Consider the following 24,344-nt stretch of genomic DNA (forward strand, 5'->3'; position numbering starts at 1 on the left):
ACAAAAAATGGTGTCTGAACCTAAGAAGGAAATATCACTGACTGTTCAACTCTCAGCACATCCAGATGGCATGAAAGGAATAGCGATGGGCAATCACAGGTCACTACTCCAGTCTGCTCATAAGGATAACTTCTCCAAAAAAAATAACTCAGAATTTGAGCTGACATTTGAGCAAAAGGTTTGCTCTCTACCTGTCATTATTTACATATCTGGACCTTGCACACAAGTTTTAAGGATGGATTACTTCAGATTTGCAAATAAGTCATCTCAAAATTACCAGCTCACAAAAACATTTTCATTGCCTCCTCTCCCCACATAAACTACTCAAAGAGGAAAGTAAATTATGCTTTTAACTAGTTGCCCAGGATCATTCTTCACCGGGCCTGGAGAGTACACAGGGTCTTGCTGAATGGTTGGATGAGTTGCCACCCCGAGATCCCTACAAACCTAGAAATAATTTGTTCTGGGTCTAAGTGCTAATATCATGTTGCCAAGTCTCTTTCTGAAAAGCATAAAAGCAAAATATCCCATTCCTGCAAGCAAACCAACCACAAGGGTGGTGCCAAGAACTTTTGGGGCCCTTTTCTTGGCCACCCGGAACGCTGTTGGCAGCACCGCAGAGATTAATATATTGTTGACATGTCCTAAAACCTTGTTAAATGTTTTTCTCTTCAAGACACGCTCATAATAGGTTTCCAAGTTTGGTCGCTTTCCATTTCCCCAGTTTCTCCTTGCAAACCCCAGGAACTTCAGTCGATGCAATGTGACAGCAAGAGAGACGTCTGCCAAGGTGAAGGATTCTCCACAGAGCCAAGGCTGACGTCCTTCTTCTAATCAGAGAAAGGGACACAGAAAAGTCAGGGGCAAGCAGGGAGACTTAGGGCTATCTATTGTCTCAACTATCTTTAGGTTAGTACCTTCTGTCTTTTTTTTTTTTTTTTTTTTGAGGGCAAGTGTGAGAATATCAGGGTCATGGTATATTTTCTTGACAGTCACATTCAGTGATTAATTTTATGCTTAAAAAAAATCAAAGTCTACACAAAGGTATCCCAAGCCTAGGAAGACCTGTTGACATCTGTCTGTCATCTAGGTCTCTAGGTGACTAAAAGCCCATCTATCATTTTATAAAGGATACTGAGCACTTGTCAGCCTCCAAGCCAAGGAGTTAACAGATATTTCCTTCTGGTTTAGGAAAATGACAAGTGTGCTTTAGGAAAATCCATAAAGTTGTTCCTGAAATGTCTATCAATGATTGCTACTCTTAGTTACTTATTTAAAGCAGAAGAGCGTTTCTATTGTGAAACAAGTTTCACACAGCATGGTCTTTTACTCTGTTGTCAATTGGAATGGTGCAAATGGTCCATGTGCATCCACCTGTTCTTAATCATGAAGTTAGATATGACAAGTATAGTACAGGGTTGCTCACCAGTCAGCCTGCAGATATATACCTGCTGGCCCCCATTTCATATTTTACTTAAGATTGGGTGTTATCTCCTTCCTAAGGGAACCTCAGAGGGAGCATTCAAACAATTACCCAGATTAATCAAGCAAATTAGCTACCATAATTACAATTTTTTCAAACAGGTAGGTAGGAATCTCCCAATGATGATTTAAGGGTCAAAAAAACCTTTCACCAATCATATTTCACACAGAGACCTGGATTTTGCTGAGTTCAATATTCTTATTGTCATATTTAACTGCTTGTGAATAACAAAAAAAAAAACATAGGCTATAGAACATTTTTTATAAATCTAAGAATGTTTCCCTAAATACTTGTGGTGTCAAGGCAAAGAGAAAAAGAATACAAATGAGAACCTACCTGGGGTTTCTTCATTTCTTCTTTGCAATTCGGTTTCAACCTGATCCAAGACTTTCTCCAATTCATCAAGAATCTTCTTCAAATATTTGATATTGTCATGGTCAAGCAGCTTTGACTAATTAACAGAAATAACTGAATAGGTTATTTAAGCCTGTAAAAAGAAGTTATGAAGAGCAAGGCAGATATAAATGCTTATAGAGTTAGAAACTATTTATTTTTAACAGAAAGGAAAAAATAGAGTTAAGTTGCTAAAGCAAAGGCAATGTTGAGGAAAATTACCCTCAGGGGCCAGACTCACTACTCCTGGCTACTCCTCTGGAACCAGATGACCAGGGAGGGTAAAAAATAGAAGCAAAAGAAACTCCTCTCCTCCAACACAGAATGGAATTTCAGCAGATTAAATGATAGCTAATGGAAGGGATGAGAGCAAAACCCAAATGCAGGGAGTGAGAGAGTGCATAAATGTAAGGAACTTGCTGTGTGTGCAGGCATTACTTTTGGGAAGCTCATAGCTAAAATAAGACAAAGCAAGATGGCAGGTGGAGGGAGGATTAGAAGTGTCGATGTTTGTTACAGTTTTAATGGGGGAAGCTGTGTTATTGAACCATAGGGAAAGAATCAACATAAAGAAAAAGACAGACTACAACTGGTAAAGCAAAGTCCTCCTCCATAGGAGGCAGACAAATCATAGACAAAGGACTAGGTAAGCCTTCGAGTGGCAATGCCTAAAATGACAGGTACCTAGATATTTTATTAACTTGCTTTTATAATTTACAACTTTCCTTGGCAACCAATATGCAGAACATCTGCTTTTTAAGTAACTGTTGTTAGGTTTGAACATCAAATCTAATAAAGAAAATTCTTTGTAAAAGCAGAGCATCAGTCAAAGCTAATGTATACTGGTGACTTGAATATCCCTTAGGAGATGTTCTAGAAACAGCGATAATTACAAAAAGTACAACTTTTAATACAAACAACTGATGTCAGTTGAGGACAGCCTGCTTTACTTACTTTAAGTCTCTTCTGCTTGGCAAGGTAAGCCTCTTGTAAATCTGGGTTTTCTTCAGCAAGCTTCTTGAGTTCAGACTCTGTGTTACCAATTTGGCCTGATGATAAAATTATTTTTGAAACAGAAGATTATTTCCACCCTTTTATACTGAAAACAAGAAGAGGGGAAATGATGATAAGAGTATGAGCTCTGGGGTTCATGCCCTCCTCTGCCTTGCCTTACCCTCCCCTTTCCCCAGTTCCCCACTTTTGGAGGAAACTCCCAGAGCACCTGCCTCACAGGGGAAGCAGTGAGTGGGAAGCACCACAGAGAACACTTAGAGCAAAACCCATGACACCCTCAGTGCTCATTGAGTCGTGCAGCCGGACAGGTTTTCTGCAATGAACTTCTATAGGAAGGGAAGGAGAAAACCTTATTTAAGACAAATATTAACTCTCAGTAATTGAATTGTAATCAGAATAGTTATGAAGAGCAAGAGGAGAAATAAGAGAAAGGGGAGAGGCAAGAAGAAAGAAAAGTGGAGAAGAGAGGAAGAGGGAAGGGAGAGGAGAGGAGGAAAGGTGTCAGAAAGAAAGAAAAATAGATGACAAAGATGAAGTATGATGTAATGGAGAGAACATAGTTTCTATATTTAGGAGATCTGGACTGTTCCTTGTGAAACAGCCTCAGAGGCCAATCACAGCCACCTTCCCTTTTTCACCTGTGTCACCAAGCATGCCACCTTCTGTTCTACATCTCATGCACTGACCCCGCTCTGTCAGAACAGGGGGAAAGGAGAGAACTGGATACCACAAATCGACTCACTAAATCTCCAGTCTCTGAATTTGAAGAGGACTGGTGGTTAGATACCCTGAAGTCCTGCTCCCTTGGGTAATAAAACAAAAATTAGGGGCCTTCCCGGTGGCGCAGCTGTTGAGCGCTGGGTTGCGAAGCTGTCTGCAGCCTGTGCAGCGCCAGATCCATCCCCGGCCGCTGGTGAAGGTCCCACATGGCACATGGACCTCTCCTGCCGTGCCCACTGCTCCCCTTAGCAGTGTATTTCGTCAGTCTGCCTGTTCTACTCTCCACTCTGGCTCTGGTGAATTCTCTCACCCTCCCGCACCTCTGACTGTACCCAGTGCTTGTATAAATAAATAAATAAATCTTTAAAAAAAATTTAAGGCAAAGTGTGAACCTAGTCCCCTATTTTATACAGTCTCATAAACCACTGTTAATAAAGGGAAAAGATTATATTTCAAAATAAAAATTATATATTAAAAAAAAAACAAATGTGAACTCAGTTGCCCATAATTGCCAACAGATCCCAGCTTTCCTGATTCGCAGTTCATCTATTTGCTTTTCCACAGGCCATTCTTCTAAGGTTTGTCCAAGCTTGGCTCTCAAACTCAAGTGCTTGAAAATCAGGTCCTATAGACAATGCATGTCCAGCTGAACAACTGAAGCACAGATTAACCAGACTAGCAATGGGCCCATGAAGCAAATTTTATGACTCTATTCCCAGTCTTCTCTCAGTGAAGGTCTCAGAAATAAACTAAAAGAAACTTAACTCCAGATCTTTCAGATTTTTACATACTGCGAATCCTTGTTGTTGCATAAGCTGGGATCATGGAGTCCACTGTTAACTCGGGATGTAAAATGCAGCCATGTGTATAGGCGTCCATTGGCAAGGAGTCCAGCAGCTCTCGATAATGCTGGACCCGTGGGTAATACATGCTTCCTTGGTCAGGCATCAACCTGGGTGTTTTTTCTAAAATGCACACATAGAGAAAAAGTTACAATGAGATGGTATTTTCAATGCAAACACAAAAGCTCAATCCCCTCATCATTAACATATCAGCATTTCAAAGGTTATGTCTCCCCACCCCAAAATTCAAAAGTTGAAATTTCCTGATGTACCAGACCAGATCCCAAACTATGATCACAATGGTTTTCTCTTACTTCTCTGCCTTGCAAATTGCTACTTAACTTTCAAGGGCCAGGTATTATAAGCCACCTCCTCCATGAAGCATTCCCTGGCTGCCTACAACTGCCAATATTTGACTGGGTCAGATGTGCCCTCCACTATACAGGCAAAATACCTTGTTGCATACTCCATTATACTCCTTATCACTTTAATTAGCAGTTTTATCTTCTTGTCCTATGAGTCCCTTTAGGCCAAGAAACCTATGATCCAACATCTAGCATAGTGCCTCATATATTTTAGGACCTTATAAAGTCTGATTAAATGAATGACAGCTTCTTAGGGAAGACAATTAGGGACATTCTTTTCTAGATTCCAACTAATATCGAGATTGATCCTGTTGATACTATGTACATATGAATCGACAATTTTAATGGCATTCACAGGGAATATCTAATATTTTATCTCTGGAAGTGGGATCTACATAAATCTTCATTTGCTGTCTTAAATGTAGACCCCTTTAGGCCAGGGACCATATCCTGTTAATCCCCAGTGACTAATATGATGTTTAATTTATAGGAGGTATTCAATAAATTTTAATAAATGAATTGAATATACTCCCAAGTTTCTAATTATAGAATACTTGAGCTAGAGAAGCTCCTTAGCAGTTAAGGAGAACACTGAGTTATAGAAGCTGACAAGTTGTCCCAAGATCCCATAATTAGAGGCAGAACAAGAACTCATGTGATCTAACTCCTAATGCATTGCTCTTTCATTATACATCATCCTGAAAGGGTTTATTTTTCAGAGACTCTCCAAGAACAATATGGTGAGCTATGTGTCCCAAAGCTCAGGGTTATGTCCCTTCATAATTAATTCCTACTTCTGATTCTTATACTGCCCCTGGAAAATACCAACAAGCCTATTCCAATGAATGAAAAGAACCACCTCAAACTTATTCTTTTTTTTTTTTTTCAGTTTGGGCTACATATTTAATTTAAAATCCTTTTGAGTAGCCCAGGCTCATTAGTAGGTGTTGAAAATTCAGTTGCTTGTCATCAACAGATCATTTCAATCTCATCTCATGGTGCCAGACCAAGTAGAACAAGATATTTAAGCCAATAGGTTATTTCTAACTCTCTTAGACAAAAAAGAAAGAGGATTATTCCTCAAACCAGTGAATAAATGTTTAATTCCCTGCTGGGGAATCCAGTTCTGAGTCTGTGATAGAATAACCAAGAACAAAGCATCAGCTACTTACTGTCTGTTATTATTTACCCAACTAGAGCACACTTTCTTGCTAATCCCAAGTAGCAGGTCTAATAACTACCATCATTTCAACATAGTCGTGAGCATAACTGCTATTTTAAGATATCTACAATAACTTGATATGTTAGGAACATATCTGTGATTTCTAGTGGTAAAAAAAAGTCACAGGGACTTCTGATATTGCTGTGCATTGTGCCTATTAGAAAAAAAGAAAACATACACTTCTGTTGGAGATTAATGAAACAAAGATAAAATTTTTTGCCTTCTGAGATGCTTCCGAATTCTATTCATAGGTCCTTATATGTACTGAGGATCTCTGGGTTGCCATAACATACTCCCAGGGGGTCCACAAACTCAAAGCTAATTTTAGAATAATACTAAGATGTTAATTGCTTTGTCACTTGTATTCTTGCTCCTTTGATTTTCAGGGGCTAAACAGTACACTATAATTGCATCACTCTGTTGGTTAATGGGATGTGTGCTTGTGTATTCTTGTGTTTTAAATTTTTCTCAGTTTTAATTTTAAAAATGGTAAAGTATTGCTAGACACGACACACATAAACTAAAGTTCAAAGGGGTCCTGAAACCAAAAAGTTTAAGAACAATTCTTCAAAGGGTCTAAGAACTTTAGGTCAGTAAATATAACATTATCAAATTTTTAAATGGCTCCCAAATAGCTTAATTTATGGCTACTGTCTCTGATTGCTTTCTGGTATCAGGCCAGGGGCTTGTATCAGAAGGACATACTACTTCTTTTCTGGAAAGTGAATAAGAGCAGGAAAATCATCTAATTGCATTCTGGGGAAGTTCCATCTGGCCAAACCTGAATCCTTCAAAGGAGGACAAATGTTTAAATCCATGAAAATAATTTTCTTCTACTCAGTGCACCATTGCTCTATAACTATCTCCTAAGTTATATAAGATAGTATGTAAGATACCACTGAACCAGAGTTCTCACCCAGGCTCACTTTTCCTGGGCATTCCTCAAGGATGCCCGTCTGTTGTCACACATGCAGTGTGCTGTCACCCTCTTCATAGCAAACCACAGCAGTCTTCACTGCCTCTGGAATCAGAGTTTTTCAAAAAACAAGTAGGAATTTCCTTCAAATTGTACAGAGGATCTACCTTCTCACTCTAATTTTATTCTATTTTCCAATCTTTCCATGAAGCATTTGTTTTAATTCTGAGAACTGAAAATCTTCTGTTTGTATTCTACCTCAATCAGAAGTGGGAGAGTAATAGAAGGTTTACAGGGACAGGGAGGACAGGGAGTCAGGGGGCCTTTAGGAAGAAGGCAAAGAGAAGTTTCCCTAGTCTGGGAGCAGTGTTGCTGTAGTGTAAGGCAGGTTAGTCACTAAGCTGGAAGAGTAAATAAGAGTAAAAAAAATCAAGTTGGTACAAAACCTAATTTCCTAGAACTGAGTAGGGGATAAGGTGGGCTTTACATTACACCTAAAATCAGGCAGGAAATTAGAAACAAGCAGATACATAAAGCTGAGAGATGTGACAAACAACAGTGAGAGGAAACAAAAGATGTTTTTTAAAAAAATCAGAAAGAAACAATAAAAGCATTATGTAGCCATTTAATAAGTACAGCCATTTAATCAGTACATGGCAAGTCCCCGGAAGGCTTGGTAGACTTGCGATGGCCCTGATCCACTTTTTAAAATTACATTTGGTTTCCCCAAGAGCAAAAAATAAAAAAAACTTAAGAATTTAAAAGCATACGCTTCCATTATTTTACAAAATTCACTGCTCTGACTACCCACTTTCCCTAGTGATGGCAGGTAAAATATGTATTATTAAGCCTTGTTTTCAAGAAAGATCTCCCCCAAATCTGTATGAATAGCTTTCAGGTCTTCCTAATCCACCAAATGAAAGCACAGAAGACTTCTAACTCTACCCCTTTGATTTTTTTATTATACTTAAATCATTTAGTGATGATATTAGTATATAAGTTAATATGCATCATGTAGCTGAACAAAATCATATCCTTCAACTAGTCATATACCAGTCTATTAAAAATATAACAATGGTAAACAACTAAGTTAGGACCTGAAGCAAAAGGTATGACTACAAACTAGAAAGAGCAAATCTAAACACAGTTAAGAAAAATCACACACTGTCAAAATATTTATGTTCACTATATGCTTTCAGGATTTTTGAGACAGAACCAAATCTGCAACATTATTTTCAGTAAATTTTGTATCTTGAATGTTTAACAAGTTTTAATTTAATTGGTATTATATTTAAGACTTTTAACCAAAGCATTCTTAATTGGGGGGGTCCCTTACAAGTTTGTTGCAGTTGTTGAACATACATAATATACAACTAGAGCCTCTCTGTTTTAATACCCCCATCTATCCACTAAAGTTTGACAAATCAGAGTAAAACCAAAAAACTTACTTTTTTTTTTTTTTTAGAGACTTATTCATTCATTTATACAAGCACTGGGTACAGTCAGAAGCACAGGAGGGTGAGAGAATTTACCAGAGCAAGGAACAGAACAGGCAGACTGACAAAATACACTGCTGAGGGGAGCAGCAGGCATGGCAGGAGAGGTCTGCATGCCATGTGGGACCCTTGCCCATGTTCGGGGATCAAACCAGCACTGCAGAGGCTGCGGGCAGCTTAGCAACCCAGCGCTCAACCGCTACACCACCAGGGGAGGCCCTGCTTGTCATTTTCTTTACTAAGGTGCAGATATTAAACAAGCATTTTTTTTTTTTTTTTTAGATTGGGCTTAATTCTCGGATGTCAAGTAACTAAGCATCTCATACTCTTCAGTATGAATAGCCACCAGGTGCCTGAGATTTAACCAGTGGAGTACTTGTCTGTGACTGAGAATAAGTATTTCGTTGGGTGAGTGAAGGTTGAAAATCATCAGGTGTCAATTTCTATTAGGACTGTGATTTTAACAGATTTCTAGACATCTTGGAATACAATAGTGTACATAGATAAAGATTTTTAAAAATATTTTCTTGTTCTAAGTAGAACATTTATCAGAATGCCGTAACATCATCATTATGATTCCTATCATTTATCGAGAGCTGACTCTATGCCAGATGCTGTTGTTCAACATCTATAATTTTTTCTCTCAAAATATGGCATTTAGTTACTGTAATTATTATTTTTGTTGTAAAATAGTCATATAAAAGTGCATAAAACATACATGTAGAGGTTATAGAACAATTAGAAAGCACACTAAATGCAGCTCTCTGTTTAAGAAATACAGCTTTTCAGTCCTTAGATGCCCTGTGTGATCCCTCCAGAAACCCCTCCCTCTTCTCCAAGTTACCACTGATCTAAAATCTGTGTGTAAACCCTTACTTTTTTGTCTTCACTTTTGCCATCTATTTTTGTATCTCTAAATATACAGGATTTAGTTGTACTTGTAAAAAACTTACTTTTTAAAGCCACTTTCATTGCCACAATCATGACTTTTAAAGATTAATTAATTTCCTTAACATCTGTTTTATTTTCTTTACACTCAGATAGATCCTCTATGACTATCTACAATTTCAGTAGATGTGCTAGAAAGCATGCAATGTTATTCAGCTCCATACAAGAGCCGTTGATTGATAGACATAAAGTTATTTGCTATGAACCTTTACAATAACTGGAAATTCCTTGCATAAGAGGTTTTTAATGTGACAGTGACTTCCAAATTAATGTTCTTTTTAAAATGATATAATTGACTTTTAAAATATATTGATAAAATAATCTCCATAAAATAAATTTGTATTTCCTACTAAGGCTTATATATGATACTTTAGTATCCTAGCAGAATATTTTAAAAACTTACAAACCAAATTCTAAGTCCTAAAAAGACTTTAAAGACTACATATAGACATAAGACATGGGACATGATTTCCAGAGAACTGCTATATAAAATATAGTAAACTACCTTGATTCTTGGTTACCTCAAACTTATTTGGCAGTAATAAATAGTATATGTTCTAGTACGTTGCAGTTATTTCATGCCCACATTCTAGTATCTAGTGACTAAACTAAAGTTTAATGAAAGAGGTTATGAACTGTATAAGAAATACCTGGCTTTTCAAATTCATATTAGTGTGTATGTATATTCACTCTGTCACATCCACTGTTTCTGAGTGTCTCAACTTTGCTTATTCTCATTCCTCATCTAATTTAATCAATTGTTGCATTAATGTAACTATTCTTCATTACATACCCAGAAAAAAAAAGGTGCCATGTTCATTAAGAGGAATCTAAAAATCTGAGTAGTAATAATAACACGTGCATGTATTACAGAGAGGCTTGGCATTATTAAGTTTATATAATGAAATTATCTTTGCTGACTAGTAAACTTCTAATGATTTGGGATCTTTGAAATAACCCCAGACCTTGCACCAGTTAACACTAACCAATTTGTGGCAACTGAAATAATAAATGAAGAGATGCCTCTTGGACAGGCCTTGATTGAGTTACGATAGCTGAGTACTCCTAAATTCTTCCTTTGATCTAGTCTGACCTCAGAAATATCACTGATGTCTACATTATTCTTTCAAGTAACTGCTTTCAAAGAAATCAGGATAGCCATCACTGAGCTTAGATAATTGTTTCTTTAGGCAAAACTCGAAAAGGACTTTCTTGACTTTCAAATTACTCCCCCAAAACTACCACTTAATGAACTTACTGCATAGGCATAAAATGTAAATATGTAAATAATGACAATGTAGTATGGTTGAGAAAGGTCTACATGTCAGCAAGTCATCATTTTTAGTACAATAACCAGCTGATAGACTAATATAGGCTTGCAAATAGCAAATGACAGCAAAATGGATGAATGGATATACTTAGTTTCCTAGCATAACTTTAGGCAGCTATATACCTCATGAAACCCATTCACTTATAAACATTCTAATTTTTTTATCAATATTCCTCAAAGTTCAATTCTTAATTAAACAAAAAACTGCATGTTCCAACCAGTTCAGATACACCGTGTTCTGAACAGACCTAGACTTTTTAGACAACTAGAGACACACAGACCTTTTATATTAATATTAGATTTTATTGATAACTTATTAGCAAGCAAGGTCTCCCACCTTTTCCAATGGAATAACTGTTTTCTTGGAAAAGAGAGAAAGTGAGGTAAGAATTGATTTGGCCTGCTTTATCTCTGCAACTGGCCAAACCATATCCAGGAAGACAGAAGTCACCAAGAATGTACAACAGGTTAACGGCAGCTTCAGAGCAAGAGCAAGGAATCTTGATTGCTCACTTGCTTTATTGGCACAACCGGCAGGAAAGTCCTTAGTTTCCGTATTACCGCACATTTAGCCCACAGTGCCTTCTTCTCTAATTCAATAAATAGTAATTAAGAACAAGAACCCTACTAGATCTTTGGGGGGGGTACCTTTGTGACATGCATTTATCAATGTGTGTGACCATACTTCTGTATCTTATATAGTTTTTTAAATCAACAATACATCAACATAAAAAAATAACAAGAACCTAGTATTTCCCTTGTTTAATTATTTAGGTATTACTTTAGCAGGACTAAGAATGTATATATTTTGTTTATAGTAAAAAAAAGCCTAAGAAAATTTTAAATAAGCCTAATAATAATTACTGTGTTATAAATACCATTTTATATTACTGAATTGCTTAGGAGACACAATATAAAAAGAGAAAAGGACAAGGGAGAGAAGTAAAAGGGGGAGGAGAACGGTAGTATTCAAAGAATAATAATAAGACTTAAATATTTTCTATTTAAGAATCAGAAATATCATTTTTAAGTGCTTATTTAAAAATGGAATTCTTATACTATCAATTTTTATATTCACATTATTATTATATCTTCTTCCAAGAAATACAAATTATCATTTAAAGGACTTATCCATTTCCAAAAAGCTTACAGTTGAAAAAATTTGTCTTAATTCAATTAGCCACCAATTTCAGTACAGCCCCTAGTATATAGGTTTGTAATGGTTAGCTATTAATGGTAGAGGAGAAAGCAATTCATTAAACTCTTTGTTGTAGATCAAAGGCCACCTCTATTTTAAACTTCCAATCAGAATCCTAGCAAACTAATCACTTGGATTAAGAACAGGGGTAGTCCTTTCTAATCTAATTCCCTGCGGTTTCCTACTATTTAGGTCTGTACTTGTTTTTCTTTAAACTACCTCAGATATTTCTTGACCTAGTGATTGCCTTCCTCAGATTCCAGTAATTCAGGGTTATATTCTGGTTTTATCCTGCTCAGTAAACATAACTAGTGCCAAATGAAGAACAAACTGGGTCTCATGCCACTTCTTTTTCAGAACAGTACTCAGCTGAAAGCTAGGAGCCCTGTGTTCTACTCTCAGTGTTCAGCTGTGTAACCTTGGGCAAATCAGTAAATCAAGAGTTCACCTCAAAGGACTGTCACTAGTAGCAAGTTATACAATGAATAAGTGGCAGTGACCTTGGGAGACAGCGTAGTATGAAAGTCCAAAAGACTTGTATACCAACCCTACTGTGACACAAAAATAACTATATTGCCTTAAGCAACCCCTGGGTTTTTTTCCTTATATGTAAAAGGGAATTAAAAAGTCTACCACGCCTGCTTCAGATGGATTCTTTTGAAGACTGAATAGAATAGAAATTATAAAATGACTGACAAAATAGGTTGTCAATAAATGATTATTACTTAAGAGCAATATACAAACTTCACCCTACAATTCCTTACAAAAAAAGCATGAAATCCAAACCATAGAGTAACAAGGACAAAGATCTCAAAGTACACCAACATTCTATTCTCCCTTACCTAAGATTTAGTCCCATTTTCCCTCTTGTTTTGAAGGTGGAACCATTTGTAGACTACCTGAAACTGATTTTCATAGAATCAATATTAGAGTCTTAACTTCAAGACTAATAAAATTGTCTATGTAAACCACAAACCTGCAGGATTTTTTGCAAGTGAATTTGGAAGTTCCAACATTAAAATTTGTAATTTACATGAAATTCTTTCATATGGAATTCCACCAGTTTATACAAAATTTGCTATTGAACTATTTTATATTTGTGTGCTTATGGAAATGGAAAAGGTTTTTTTAATCACTAAACCACCATCACCAAAATGGAAAAGGACAGGAGGGAGAGGACAGGAAGGCCAAAGGGGAGGGAGGATAGGGGACACATATTTGTGTTGAAAGTAAATCCAAAAAATCACAAAGAGCCTTAACATTACCATCCAGGAAAGTCTGTTCAAGATAATCAATGATCTGAGTGGCCTCACAAATAATGTGTTCCCCGTGGATAAGGACAGGCACTTCTCCGGTTGAGTTCAAACGCATAAACCAAGGTTCATTGTGCTCACTCAAGGGCAGACTTACATCATGTTCCTCGCACTTCAATGCCTTTTCAGCAATTACCAAGCGCACCTGCAAGAGTTCACACTGGTTACTACAGAGCATGTGGTCTTTCAGTTACAGGACATCCCTGGGTAACACTAAGCGGCTTTTCTGTTTTCATATATTATTGATACTTTCAACATTCTTTTTATTCTTTTTAATGTTTATTGCTGGAATTAATGTTTAATGTTTATTGCTGGAATTAACAAGTGAGAGCTAGTCTAGTGACGTACACTTACAAATTAGAAAAGGTAATAAGTAATGAAATTTTTTCTGGCTATATTAATTCTTTAGCCATCCTCTCCATCACCACTACTTTTTTATGTCCTAAACCTGATTAAGATTCATTCACACGGGCCTTCCTGGTGGCGCAGGGGGTTAAGACGCAACGTATGGGGCTGTCCACAGCCTCTGCAGCACGAGTTCAATCCCCTGCCGGCCAGGGAGCTACCCACATGGCGCAGCAGACCTCTCTTGACTCACCCGTTGCTCCCCTCAGCAGTGTATTTCAGTCAGTCTGCCTGTTCTGCTCCCCACTCTGTCTCTGGTGAATCCTTTCACCCCCCACACCTCTGGCCTGTACCCCAGCTCTTTAATGCATAAATAAATCTTTAAAAAAAAGAGATTCATACACACACACACACACACACACTCACACAGCTAAAATATAGATAGGTTAGGCCTTTTTAAAGAAAATTAATGTGAATGAGAAAGAGTAAAAGGAACTGTGTAGATCATATGGTTCCAAGAAGGTGCTTCACTCTCCACGGCCCACTCTCCAAGGCCCAGGGGACAAATACCCAAAGTAGTGCTCTTTTGTCGCATTTCTTGAGTGGCAGTGCCTTGGGCCATAGCCTTTCTATCTCATGCTGATTTGCCTTGCTCTCCAGGAGGCGCTTCCCTTCCTGAAATCAGCGCCCACGGGCTTTAGGCAATAAAAAAGGCCTTTTTCTGAGTGGGCTGATTTTCCGGGGTGAGCCCGCAGGGAGCTGTCCCGGTGCTGAAACCCGATCCGCGCTCTCGCCCCTGCAGAGGCCTTTACCTTTTGAGAGCTGAAGGAATGAGTCCAGTGGTACAGAATGAGCTTAACCTCCGAGTCTGACTTGCCTTCCGCCATCAAAGGAGCATCCTCTTTCTGCTTGTCCTGCCTCTGAGCCATTTCAGGGTGCACGAACGAACGGGGACGGGCCTCCACTGTCTGCCCTTTATTTCTCCCACCCACAGAGCCCCAGCGTCGCTCCGGGAGTAGGGAAGGAAGAGCTCAGGCTGACGAAAAGATCACTGGGAAGTGTAGTTTTGCCGCTGAGAAAGCTGCTGGACTGAGTCTGCAAAGACGTGGGGGGTGTTTGCAAACCGGAAAGCCTCTGGAAAGCAAAAGTCACCTAAGAGGTGCGATTGGACATGTTTTAGGAAAAACAGTCTTAACATATGAGTCCCTGATATTACGGTGAACTAGTAATTTTGATTGAAAAGTACTCATCGGTTTCAGAGAAGGAAAAAAGGTTGCTCAAGTACAAAAGCAGCAATTTCCCAAGATACTTAGAGTTCCTCTTGCAGAAAGCAAGTGTCTTTGGCAGAAAGGAAGTTCCGGTTGACAAAAAGCAACAGGATAAGATCTATGTGTTTTCTTTAGAAGCTGCTACTATGATGTCATGTAAAAATAACAACAACAATAAATCTCATAACTAATAAACAATGACAAGGTAAAATAGCCTAGCTGTTAAACACATAAATTTTAGAGCAGAACTACCTGCATTCTTATCCTGGTTTTTCAATTTTCCCAATTTTTCAAATGGAGATGCTTATTTCTCTCACAAGGGTTTTGTGAAAATTAAATAACTAAATACAAAATTAAACACTCAAAACCGCCTGGCTTGTTGTAGGCCACTCAATATTATTCACAAATTCAGTGGCATAACAAGCATTCTCTTTATAACCATAGTCAAAATCATATTTTTGTAGTGTTCTAGATATTGGTAGACTCAATATTATTGTATGCCTCTTAAAATTTGGCATCACAGTAAAGTAACACAAATCTGTAAATATGTATTAAAATGACTATGAAATGAGTACTTGTATAATTCATTCAGCAAATATGTGTTTAGCACCTACTGCATTCCAGGTCTCTTGACCCTAAAAATACAGAGATTATAAGCACCTATACCTGGCACCAAAATATAAGTCTGGTGGCAGAGACAACAAAATACACAAGTTCAATAGGGGTGAAAACTATTTGTCTTAGGGTGGACAGAGGGTAGTATGAGAAAGAGAGGCATACAACTCAGTTCAAGAAAGGCACTCCTGGAAATGGAAAAAAAAAAAAATCTCACAAGGTCCCTCCTTTAAAACACTCATTTGTTTTTCTCTATAATTCTTTTTAATTCTTAAAGATTTAATAATGTTTTTTATACCTTAAAATTTTTTTTAATATTTTATTTATTTTTTTAATAGAGGCTTTTTTAAAATTTGTTTGTTTGTTTTGTTAATACATGCACTGGGTACAGTCAGAAGCGCGGGAGGGTGAGAGAATTCACCAGAGCCAGAGCGGGGAGCAGAGCAGGCGGAAGGACCGAAGTACACTGCTGAGGGGAGCAGCGGGCGGCAGGAGAGGTCTGCGCGCCATGTGGGGCCCTCCTCCGGTGGCCGGGGAGCAGCCGGGGATCGAACCGGTGCCGCAGAGGCCGCAGGCAGCTTCGCAACCAGTGCTCAACCGCTGCGCCACCGGGGAGGCCCTTATACCTTAAAATTAAAGTGCTACAGCAAAAGTGGTCATTACTGATTTTCTTTTTTCGGGTCACTCTTCAGAGTAAAAAAGGAGAAAAGCAAAACTTTGAAATTGGACAGAGTGGGATTTAAATTCTAGCTCAACCCCTAACTTGACCTTTCTTGACCTTCATGTTATCAAGTGTAAAATACATAGATATAAGAATATATGACCGCCATGGGAATTCAATGAGAAACAGTATACAAAGCATTTAGAACTTTGGTTGGAATATGGTAGTTGATGAAAGTATATGTGTAAAAGCCTTCCACTGACATTAAGAGGACATCATACTGGACTTGCTTGTCTCTCTCTAAGCCTCAAAATTTTTACAACTACCTAATTAATTCCTCTGCATTCCTCTCAGAAGAACTACATTTTTAATTCTCCAATTTCAGATTCTAGCATCTATTTCCTTCATTTACTCAATCACTGCAATAGCTGAATAAACTCAACACTCCTAGGAGGACATTTGTCACTTGCAGCTAAAAAAGTCCAAGATATAATGTATGGTGTATTGAACATAGACAATTATATTGTACTATGAATATGTAATATGATAAACATTGTTACAGTGGCAACCACATCTTAATATAAAATATATCAAAGTAACATATGCTGTACACCTTAAGTTTATAAAATGTTACATGTCAAATTTATCCAAAATATTTTTAAAAATTAGCCCTGACAATAAAGTGTAGGATATCAAACACTGAGCATTTTCTTTTCACATTTCCCATAAGCAAAGCCATATAGAAAATACCAAATGAATTGACTGATTACTGTGTTGGTATTTAATGCAAGTATTCATACTCTTGATAGCACACATGTATACAAAGCTTCAGAGTCACCTATAAAATTATGATTAGAAATTTACTAGATATGCTGACTACACAGATATATTGAGTATGAAGAAATCCCTTGAGTGAAACAGTTATGATTTGCACAATTCACATCTTTGCTTTGATCAAGTTTAAACTTATATAAAATTGTTATGACTGAATGATGTATATATTTATAAAAGTTACCATTATGTAAAGTGCTATTATTAATCTTAACTTTTGATAATTATTAGGTAAATCACATGTATATACTTTTTTCTTTTTTATTGAAGTAACATTAATTTACAACATTGTATATATACTTTTTTAGCTAGCGATCTTACAAACCTCCAGGTTTGTTTTGTTAAGTATTTTTATGAATGACCACAAGAGGTCTCTATTTTTTTAAAAATAATCAACCTTCTGCTTTTTTCTTGAGAATTTAAAGAGTAGTGATAATATTCTCCAAAGAATATTTTAACTAATTAAGCTATTTAATTCAAAACTTAATTTTCAAAATGAGGAAAAAATCTTTCACATATAAGTAAAAAATAGTATTGTCTCTGGCCAGATAGTAGCAACATTAATTCTAAGTACCCAGAAGCTGCTTTGCCTGATGTGTTGCTTGTTATCTGACCATGTAAATTGTATAGGACTTATAATTGGTGAGCATATAAGATAACAAAGGGGAATGGAAGATGCCTATATAGAGAATTATTGAGGGGGGGGTGATTTTTACTCAAATGAGAACAATTCCTTTTATCTGATATTCTTAAGCATCTACTAAAAAGCTACCCAAAAAAATCTGAGGATAAAATTGAAGAAAGATAAAAGATGGCTCATCAATTATATTTGTTTGTTAGGAGAATTTTTTTTAAAGACCTATTTATTTATATATACAAGCCCTGGAATAGAGGGAGTGAGAGGATTTACCAGAGTCAGAGTGGGGAACAGAACAGGCAGACTGACTGAAATATCCTGCTGAGGGGAGCAGTGGGCGAGACAGGAGAGGTCTGCTGCACCATGTGGGTAGCTCCCTTGTCAGCTGGGGATCGAACACATGCAGACAGCTTAACAGTGCTGTGCTTAACCACTTGTGCCACCAGGGAGGCCCTTCTATGAGAATTTCAATGGTTCTCATTAGTTCTACTCAACTGACTTCTGCATTTGATTTATCATTGTGGTTTTCAAAGTGTGGTTCCCTGACATGTACATTTGACTGAATCAGAAATTTTAGAGGTGAAAACCAGTAACTGGTATTTTTAAAAGCCTCTAGTTTTTCAGTTTTGGAAAAACATCCATAAGTTTTCCTGATCAACATTAACTTTAAGAACTACCAAATTAGGGCATAATTTACGAACCATCCCAATGCTCAGTCCCTGGTTTGCCCCATCTGCAAAATTTGTAGAGCAGAATAGTGTATAAAAATCAAAGTCTGACTTATGATGCCTGGAGGAAAAGATCAGTTGGGACCACAAAACAGCCTTCTAATATCCATGATGCCAAGCCACCAGTTAAAGTTTATAGGCTCAAGATGCTAAGATTCCTTCACTTTCTCCTAAAAAAAAAAAAAAAATTGAGATTATTTCCTACAGGCTTCTAAGTAAAAGCTTCCATGACTTTAGAATAGCCCAGATTTGCTTTGAAACTCTAAAATGTTTCCTCTGGTCTTTCTTGGATCTCAGAGCAAATAATATTTAATACCAACTGCAGCTTATTAACTCAGCTGTGAGGTCACTGTAGACTTATAATAATTTAATTAACCTTCTAATTTCTCAAAGCATGATGACTAATATACACTAAATTATTTATTTTTTAATAGAAAATTCACTTTGGGTAATATTTCTGGTGGTAAGAATTTGACACCTCTACTCTGCTGAATGATGTACAATTCAGAATACAGACATGAATAAGGACCAATATGCAATTCAAACAAAGGTGCCTGTGTAGCATATGGTTGCTAACATTTTTTGAAGTGCTGAAGTGCTTACTCTGTGTCTGAAACTATGTCAAGGATTTTTTTACACATATTCTATTTAACACTTGAAAAGTCCCTTAAAACTGGGAGAAAGGTCTTCCCAATTTTATAGATGATGATATTGAAGCACCAGAAGGTCAAGAAATTTCAACCAACTCATATTATTGGTGTCAAAACTAGGATTCAATCTTAGAAGTCTGTCTATAGGTCATATTCTTACCACCACAAGATGCAGTCTTAGCATATGAAGGCAGAGAATCATCAGTTGTATTTTACTAGTCTTGTATGCAAACATTACCTATTCCTTTAGTCAGTGTTTTGTTTCAGAAAATTTTGGCCAACACTGTTGAGAGTTCTTAAAAAATAAAAACCTTAAAGACCAGAGTAGAAAGAATATCCTTCAATACCTATTACAAATTTGTACCAATATACCCCTAATACCAACTTTGCTTCTAAAAGTTTACAAAGTGTTTTAAAAATAATACTTATTTGATTTTCTCAACAACTCCCCTCATAGGGATAAGGAATCAGCCCCGGGATTCAAAGTTAACTACCTCATTCATCATTAGTAGAGAGGGAACTGAAAGGCAAGACTCCTAGCTCCAAATCCTATGTGCACTTCCCATAACCCACCGCTTCTGTGAAGCCACCACTACCGAATCTACTCTAGAGTCTGCCATTCCTTATGTATTACATTACAGTCTAACTTCTGTATGGTTTCTTGACTGTACAATGAAGGATTTGGACATGATGATTCAGTCCTGTGGGATCCTTTCATTGAGTGTAATGCCTGAGGTTATATTTGTCTGTGTATTTTCAGCACTTAAACTTGGCTTTTCATGCCATTCCAGAACAAGAAGTAAGAGGTAGACTCAAAAGTCAGAACTGGATTCAAATCCTGGCTCTACTGCTCACCAGCTGTGTGATGATCACGGGCACAGTTTCCTCACCTATAAACCAGGTAAAAGCATACCACCTTCATAGGGGCATACTGGGGATTAATTGTGATCTTTAAAATGCTAAGAATTTAACACAATGGTTGGCATAGGGTATGTAAAAATTATGACACATAATAATGAAAGAATGGTAAAAATAACTACTTATATGGTATATTCTCTAGTTAGAGGAGCTGGCTGCTAGATTGGCTGTTCTTTGAAATTTTATTTTGGCAATTCTTTCTAATAGTTGCATGTGAATTTTAGGCATTTATATTTTAAAAACACATATGAAATGATCAGTACTAGGTGGAAATTGTTTTTTTTTTCCCTAATGAAATTATTAAATACTTAGAGACTACCCATAATTCCACATAAATTCATTTCTGGACATTATGCTGTGCCCACTGGAGATCACTAAATACCACTTTGATTATTAAGTTAGCGTTACACAAATATTTGCCAATGTGCTCTGTTGGTTTTTAATACTATCACTAACATTTCTTTCATTGATGGAACAATAATAAAGAAATCTATTTATAATATTTGCAACTATGTAAGCCAGTAGGATATTTAGACACGATTTTAGAGAAAGCATAATCCACAGAGAACACTTAGACCTGAAATTGTAGCTTTCTCTTAGTTCCTGCTTATGTATAGTTTACCCTTTCACCATAAGGACAGAACTCTATCATCACCATGGAAGTTGCCTTTTCCTTCTTTCCCATTAAATGACGTAGGTAATCTTCCTGACCCCTTATTTTATCATTCTCTTAATGTTTAAATGTCTCTCCAGGGATTTAAGATCATTTGAGGCTTATCATTGTAATTCAAGTTAGAATATTTAATAATACTTTGAAATTTATTTTTCCAATGTCCTTTCCTTACTTTTGTGCTCTTTTAGTCACTAAATAATAAGTGAAAGAATTAATTTGTGCCTGTATTGTCTCTGGCCACATGAGAAAAATGGCATAAAAATTCAGAGACAGAAGCTTTAAAAAAGGAAATGCTAATGTTGCAAGGGTGAGCTAAGTAAGAGTTTGCTTTGTGAATGTATAAATAGGACAAGATAAAGTTCTGGGCGGCAGCAGATCCTGGCACCAAAGAGTCATCTATGTGCCTTTGGAACCACTGCAGCACACTGGGGTGATTTTTTTCTTAACCATCCAATGTCACCAGGAACGTTGAGAGAACAAACATGAGAGCTGGTGCTATAAAAACTACTTCACTTATCTTGTTGGTCTTAATAAGATCCTAAAGAAGCATAAGATAACAGTGACAACAGAACACAGTGCTGAATTTTACATTGAGATGCCAAGTCTAAAGCAAGATTTGCTTTAATTTTTTACATACTATATTTTATTTCAAATAAAAGCAAATGTATTGTCTAGGGGAAAGATTAATTTTAATCCAAGCATGTCACAGAGACAAGTGGAAACAGGGGATTGAGTCTGTGCCTGTTAAAGCTGCATGAGAGAAAGGAGTGTCATGTGGCCACTGTGAACCTGCCTCCAAGTGACCCCTTGCTTGACACTGGACACTGGTCACAGAGACCAGGAACCACACAGATCACAGAGAAAAGGAAATGCACTTTGTAAGATATTATGTACTTCTAAAGAATGGAAGTTTAACAGAAAAAAGGAAGACTGGTCAAATTTAGGTGATGGCTGTGATTTCCAAAACACATGGGGGGGAAATAAAATATATATACATCAACTTAAAACTTTTTCAGCCTAAAAGCAAGCTATGAAAATTAAAAAATCTGTTCTTCCAATTTTAAGTGGCAAAAGAATGTAAAGGTAAAACCCCAACCAGAGACATGAGTATATATTATATAAAATAAATCAATCTGAAAAGGCCAGATAAAGATAAACACAAGGAACACCAGAAACAGCCAGCACCCAGTGGCTTGGTCTGCAAAGAGAGAATTGAGGAGTTTTGGCAGGAGGTCTTCCTCCAAGACCTCCCAGGGCAAATGTGCTGATTCTGTACAATGAAGTGGCTGAAATCCGTGGCCCTCTTTAAATAACTGATGACCAATGAGAGCCCGCTTTTTCACCTTCCTCATTACGCATGTGCCTTGATGGCTGTGGCAGCTGCAGATAACAGCAAGTTCTTGGGCAGACATGCAGGGAAGTTCTCAGCTCAGCTCTCAAGAGCCCTGAGCCAGCTGTCCTGAAATCTGATTTCGAAAGCATCAACTCCCCTGTAGCCAGAAGGGTGTTGAACCCCCTCTTGCTCTACAGTAGGATCAGTGTCCTCTTTCCTTGTGTACTAAGTCACAGCTCCAAAGTCAAGCTTCTCCTTTAACATGGACTTTTGTACAGGTTTCCTCCAAATCCCTGAGCCAGCCCCCTTGTAGCCAGTCGGCCTGTTGGGTGCCGTAAATGTGATCCTGTCGTTTCAGCCTCAGCAGAAGAGAGACATGACCATATTTATTGCTGTTGCTATTCTGGGGGCTAGATGACGTTTTTCTCCCCTTGTGGCAGAGCACTGCCCGTTCATCTTTCACCACTCCCTCCAAGTCTGCAAGGCTAAGACCAGGGATACAAATAGATTCTATCGGGAGGAAAGTTAAAATGAGAAATTCTAAAGTATTCCGAACTCTATTTGTTGTAGGTCATCAGAAGCTTTAAATTCTGTAGTCCCAAATTTTAACTGTGTGTTGTTTGCCTCCCACTGTTATGATAAACTGCTATTGTGGTAACTTTGCTAAGGAAAGAAGACATGAACAAAGGTGGGGGAACAACCTGACCCATAAACACTGCTTGGAAATTTGGCAAATGTTGAGTTTTCCACTATTGAGTGTTTTGAGGTCCAAAGGTTACCAGAACACTTGAAGAGTTTTCACTTGCCTAAGTCCCTCCACTTGTCCGTACTAAGACACTCTTCTTTGGTGACGTAAAAGGGACCTAATGGAAAATCACAGAAACTCCTGTAAGGGCACAGTGATACAGGACACAGGTGACAGCTTCTGGAAAATAACTATATACAGATTCTCTAAAAGACGGATTTAGGCACATAAATAACTAATTACCACACACATTACATGATGCACCAAATGAGTGATCTGATTCTACCACAAACCCCCATTTGTTACCAATAGGTGAAATCTTCCACCAATGCTCATGATTCCTCCACATTTGTACTGACCTAGCTAATTATCTATACTTGGCAATAGCTGGGTCTTTAGCTTTGCTAAAATGGCTCTTTAGTTTCCCTGTGCCCTTCCACAAATCCATTTTGTAACATACGGGGAGACAGAGAGTGAAGGGGAGGCAGTGGGTGTTGGTGTGGCAAGCACAAGCTCGGGAGCCAGCTGCCTGTGTTTGGATATCTGCTTGACCATGGTCCAGTGTTGGGGTCTCTGCAAGCCTCCATTCCCTCTGTGAAATTAGAATGATAATAATGACCCTTCATAGGGTTGTTGTGAGAATTATATGAGCAAAATAGATGTAAACACAGTTTAAAGGATTGAAAGGGTGGAAAGGAACTTTGTTTTCATTCTGGAGCAGGAAGGTTTAACCTTACTCTAGCATGCTTCCCTTGGATTCCTTGCAGTTCACCTTGAACTTGTCTGTATCAGCAGTTGTCTACCAGGGCTGGGTATTTCTGGCTACAGGTTGGAGAAATACCTTTTCAACATCCATGACAGTACAGTATTTAAGTTGTTCTCTCAACTGTTGGCTTGGCTAATTTTCACTTGAAAATTCCTTAAGTAATATAGAAATATTTAAATAAAAATGTTACTTGGAATAAGGCTGGGTTCTGCTGCCTGTCACTACCAAAAAAGTCAATAAGCAGGGACAGGATTTGAGTCTATAAGAATTTTTATTTTTCTGATCTCTGGCCATTGAGCTGAGAGAATGGAGGGTAGAGCACCCTGAAGAGATTGTTCTCCCATGATTACTGGTCTGAGAGGATGGCAGGGCCATTGTGCCATCTCATCTCAAGCTGGCCTTTTTATGAGTTAAAACAGTCAATAAGCAAACATCCCATTAGAACAACCTTTCATAGTTGCTGTTCTTGATGTTTGTCACGTTCCACCTCCATTTTTTTTTTTATTATTGAAGTATATATTTTATTATTGAGGTGTAGTTGACATATAACACTGCATTGATTTCAGGTTTACAAAAAAATGATTATTTATATATGTTGTGAAATAATCACACAATAAGTCTTGTTAACCTCCAACACCACACATAGATACAAAAATGACTTTTCTTATAATGAGAAATTTTAAGATCTGCTCTTAGCACAACTTTCAAATTAATGATAGTGACCATGTAGTATTTTACTTCCCAGACCTATTTATTTACATTGCCAAATTTTAGATGAGAAAAATTAGGTTAATCTAACTATTCTTCATTGATCTATTTCTTTTTTTTTTTTTTTTATAAATTTTATTGTTATATTCCCCATACAATTGCAGCCCCCCATTCTGACCCCAATCCCTCCCCTCCCGCCCCCGCCCCCCTAAAAGTGTCTCTGGTT

The 24,344-nt window shown here is 37.4% G+C and overlaps 1 protein-coding gene across 2 annotated transcripts; it reads right to left on the minus strand.

Annotated features, from left to right (window-relative positions):
- Positions 1–447: 447 nt before the first annotated feature.
- GDAP1 (ganglioside induced differentiation associated protein 1) lies at positions 448–14,514 on the minus strand (the record flags this gene model as incomplete). Of its 2 annotated transcripts, XM_084229158.1 has the most annotated exons (6): positions 448–830; positions 1,820–1,934; positions 2,831–2,925; positions 4,402–4,575; positions 13,193–13,385; positions 14,398–14,514. In XM_084229158.1, 6 exons carry the CDS (start codon positions 14,512–14,514, stop codon positions 448–450), a joined length of 1,077 nt encoding a protein of 358 aa, XP_084085284.1. The 2 variants fall into 2 exon arrangements, with proteins under 2 accessions (XP_084085284.1, XP_084085285.1); XM_084229159.1 differs by lacking the exon at positions 4,402–4,575 and having other exon boundaries at positions 14,398–14,472.
- Positions 14,515–24,344: the final 9,830 nt, after the last annotated feature.

This window comes from Talpa europaea (genome assembly GCF_964194135.1).
Source record: "Talpa europaea genome assembly, chromosome: 3".
NCBI classification, from domain to species: domain Eukaryota; kingdom Metazoa; phylum Chordata; class Mammalia; order Eulipotyphla; family Talpidae; genus Talpa; species Talpa europaea.